The following is a 977-nucleotide window of genomic DNA, read 5'->3' on the forward strand; positions in this document are numbered from 1 at the left end:
CACGGTGAGGGGGGCACGGGGAACCCCCCGGCTCTGTGCCGGGAAAGGTTTTTGGCTGATGGGGATGCAGAACGGGGAGAGGGGAGCGGAGATTTGGGGTCGTTGCTTCCCCTTGATCCAAATTAACTCCGTAGAGTCTTTCCCCTCCCCACCGCCAGACGCCTGATGGGGCCGGGGGACCCTTCTGGAGCTGGAAAACACGGGGAATTTCAATCCCACGGAGGATTTGCCGCTGCGGCAGGGGGGGGTGGGGGGGGACAGCCACCTGCGGGGAAAAAATTCCCCCGCTCCCCCCCTTCTGTTTTTTTTTGTTTTTTTTTTCCCCCCCCTCCCCCAGCCGGCGAAGCTTGCGGCGAGCTGTGCGGCCTCTACTTCGAAAACCGTAAAGCCTTGGCCAGCCACGCGCGGGCACACCTCCGGCAATTCGGCGTCACCGAATGGTGCGTTAACGGTTCGCCTATCGAAACCCTCAGCGAATGGATCCGACATCGACCCCAAAAAGCCGGCGCTTACCGTAGCTACATCCAAGGCGGACGACCCTTCACTAAGAAATTCCGGAATTCTTCGCACGGCCGGGATCACGACGGCGGCGGTCGACGGATGCCGCTCGGTCTTCAAGCCGGCGGCGTGACTTTTCTGAGCAAAGGATTGACGGGAGATTTGGCTCACGGCGATGCCGGAAAAATCCTGGATGGGGGAAGCGGCGGTGAGCGACCCATGATCACTTCTCCTCTCTCTTTGGTGAAGGTGGAGGAACATCAACGCTCCAACATCAACAGTGAGTTGGGGAGAAGAGGGCAGAGGGGGTCACCAGCACCGGCAAAGCACCAAAAAACCCTGCCCTGTCCCCTCTGCCCGTTCCCGGCTGCGCCGGGAGTTGGGGGTTCTTTAGCTGAGACCCCCCCTCCTCCTCCTCTTCTTCCTCCCAAGGACCCAGTTCCCCGTGATGAGTGGGGGCTGCTCCCTGCGTCGCGGGG

The 977-nt window shown here is 61.3% G+C and overlaps 1 protein-coding gene across 1 annotated transcript in view; it reads left to right on the plus strand.

The window, feature by feature from the left end:
- Positions 1–977, plus strand: part of LOC104159214 (protein Wiz-like) — a gene marked incomplete at both ends in the record, with an annotated part of 4,990 nt that overhangs the window by 3,451 nt on the left and 562 nt on the right. The window contains one exon of the mRNA XM_009697062.1: positions 338–778. Coding sequence (XP_009695364.1) covers positions 338–778 — 441 coding nt within the window. The remainder of the gene's footprint in view (positions 1–337; positions 779–977) is intronic.

The sequence above is a fragment of the Cariama cristata genome, unplaced genomic scaffold (genome assembly GCF_000690535.1).
Source record: "Cariama cristata isolate BGI_N322 unplaced genomic scaffold, ASM69053v1 scaffold28273, whole genome shotgun sequence".
NCBI classification, from domain to species: Eukaryota; Metazoa; Chordata; class Aves; order Cariamiformes; family Cariamidae; genus Cariama; species Cariama cristata.